The sequence below is a fragment of the Sprattus sprattus genome (genome assembly GCF_963457725.1).
Source record: "Sprattus sprattus genome assembly, chromosome: 16".
Lineage (NCBI taxonomy): Eukaryota > Metazoa > Chordata > Actinopteri > Clupeiformes > Clupeidae > Sprattus > Sprattus sprattus.
This window is the reverse complement of record NC_137914.1, coordinates 2,219,462-2,221,961: the sequence shown is the minus strand read 5'-3', so window position 1 is coordinate 2,221,961 and position 2,500 is coordinate 2,219,462. Positions and strand designations below refer to the sequence as shown.

General features: G+C 46.4%; 1 protein-coding gene across 1 annotated transcript in view; it reads right to left on the bottom strand.

The window, feature by feature from the left end:
- The window catches only part of tmem63a (transmembrane protein 63A), an 18,856-nt gene that overhangs the window by 9,853 nt on the left and 6,503 nt on the right, over positions 1-2,500 (bottom strand). The window contains 6 exon segments of the mRNA XM_080854528.1: positions 337-490; positions 881-1,015; positions 1,102-1,235; positions 1,439-1,568; positions 1,647-1,727; positions 2,202-2,272. Coding sequence (XP_080710654.1) covers positions 337-490; positions 881-1,015; positions 1,102-1,235; positions 1,439-1,568; positions 1,647-1,727; positions 2,202-2,272 — 705 coding nt within the window.

Genomic DNA, 2,500 nt, shown 5'->3' with positions numbered 1-2,500 from the left:
TGTGTGTTTGGTATGTGTGTGTGTGTGTGTGTGTGTGTGTGTTTGGTATGTGTGTGTGTGTGTGTGTGTGTGTGTGTGTGTGTTTGGTATGTGTGGTATGAGCTGAGTTTGTAATGAGAAGGGGCTTTGTCGCACAGAGCTTTGGATTTGTTGCTTGACCTTTGTGGTGCTTGTAACTTTTCCCCAGTGCCATGAATAAAGCTGTGATTAAAGACGAATAAAGATGGTGGTGTCTGTGTGTGTGTGTGTGTCTGTGTGTCTGTCTGTGTGTGTGTCTGTGTGTGTCTGTGTGTGTCTGTGTGTGCCTGTGTGCCTGTGTGTGTGTGTGTGTCTTACGTTGAGGTACTGAATGGTTTTGGTGACGTTGAACTTGTCTATGGTGGAGATCATGATGGAGGGGGTGGTGAGGAAGAAGAGCATGATGAAGAGGAGGGAGTTGATGAGGAAGACACGTAGCCACCAGCGGAAACCCTGAACAGACAGATTCTCCCTGAGAGATGAAGAAATAAAACAGAGGAGGAGCGGGGAGAGAGAGAGAGAGAAAGAGAAAGAGAGAGTGAGAATAAAGAGAGAGAGACAGAGATGGAGGCAAGGATATATTTGCTTTGCATTTTTCACAAATGTTATTCACTCACAAAGTAAGTCAGATTCAGGGAGAGACATACAGTACATGTGTGTGTGTGTGTACCAGTAAACAAGGTTGTGGTGAGTGTATGTGTGTAAGAGTGAGGTAAGTGTTTGTGTGTGTACCAGTAAACGTTGTTGGGGTATGTTTATGAGTGAGGTGAGTGTGTGTGTGTGTGTGTGTGTGTTTGTACCAGTAAACGTTGTTAGGGTGTGTAAATGTGTGTATGAGTGAGGTGAGTGTGTGTGTATGTACCAGTAAACATTGTTGGGGTGTGCTGCCTGTGAGATTTTCCATTCTCTCACACACAGGCTTGCGCTATTGGCTGACGGCTGGGGCTCCCGACCACACCCAGCTCTGCAGTCCACCGCGTTAAAGTCTTTCAGAATACTGAGGAGAATCGAGATGTCAGTCACACCCACGTCTATATTACAAACAACTATTGTGCCTGTAAGAAGCCAGCTCCCCCGACTCACTAGGTTGCCATGGATTCAGTATGCATAGTAACAAAGGCCATGCCCAGGGTGTGCTGTGGAACTTCCTGCTTCTGTTTTTCCACTTCCTCTTGCAGAACAGCCCCCTGGGAACTGTAGTACTCTAAAGCATCTACCTGCAAAAAACAAACGCTTGTGAGGGCTTGTGAGGTCCAGTGAGGTGAGTCAAAATTCCTTTCAACAACCACCGTAATACATGAGTAGTCAGTTTATGAATGAGACACACATACACACACACACACACACACACACACACACACACACACACACACAGATAGTATGGGACATGTGTATGCCTTAACCCTAAGTGCTCGCTCACCTCTGGGCAGGCAGAACACTGGCAGGCGGGGCAGCAGAAGTACCCACACAGGTGTGGGTTCATGACCTCACGCTTGCCGTGCCGCTCCAGAGCCCTTTGGTAATACTGCCGGTTTTTCTCCACCCGTTTCCTAGGAAATTCGTCATGGCAACATCAGAGGAACACTAGGTAACAGAATCACTCAAATGCATGCTGGGTAATGTAGTACCTTTCTTTGTCCAGTTGCATTAGTTTGGCCACATCGTAGCAGAGGCGAACATCAGTCACCTGACAGGAGGGATACGCCTCCCTACAGACATCACACACACACACACACACACACACACACACACACACACACACACACACATTCCATACACACATACACACACACACACACACACACACACACACACACACACACACACACACACACACACACACACATTCCATACACACGAGGAGAGGTCATTCAGAAACCACATGATCATTACAGACAAGCACCATAGGGTATTTCAGTCCACTCTCTTTACACACCAGAAACACACACATGCATACGCACACACATACACACACACACACACACACACACACCACACACACACACACACACACACACACACACACACACATTCCATACACACGAGGAGAGGTCATTCAGAAACCACATGATCATTGTCAGTCTGAGGACATGATATGTGTAATGACAATCACTAAACACTGTTCGTATGTGTGTTTATGTATACTGCGTATGTAAGTATACTGCGTATGTAAGTATACTGACGTGAAATGTGCTTTGATAGCTTCCTCACTGGCACTTTTGGGGACAGAGCAGACGAACAGTGTACTTCTGGCCTGAAGAGTGAGAACCAACATAGAGAACCACACCAATAAACACAAGACCAACAACAACAACAAGACCATCAACATCAACACTAATACAGAAATAACACTGTGACTCTGGCCAGAAGAGTGATCCCAAACATAAGAAACCACACCAAACAACACAGTGCATGTGTCTGTTCGACTGTAAAAGTGTGTGTGTGTGTGTGTGTGTGTGTGTGTGTGTGTGTGTGGTGTGTG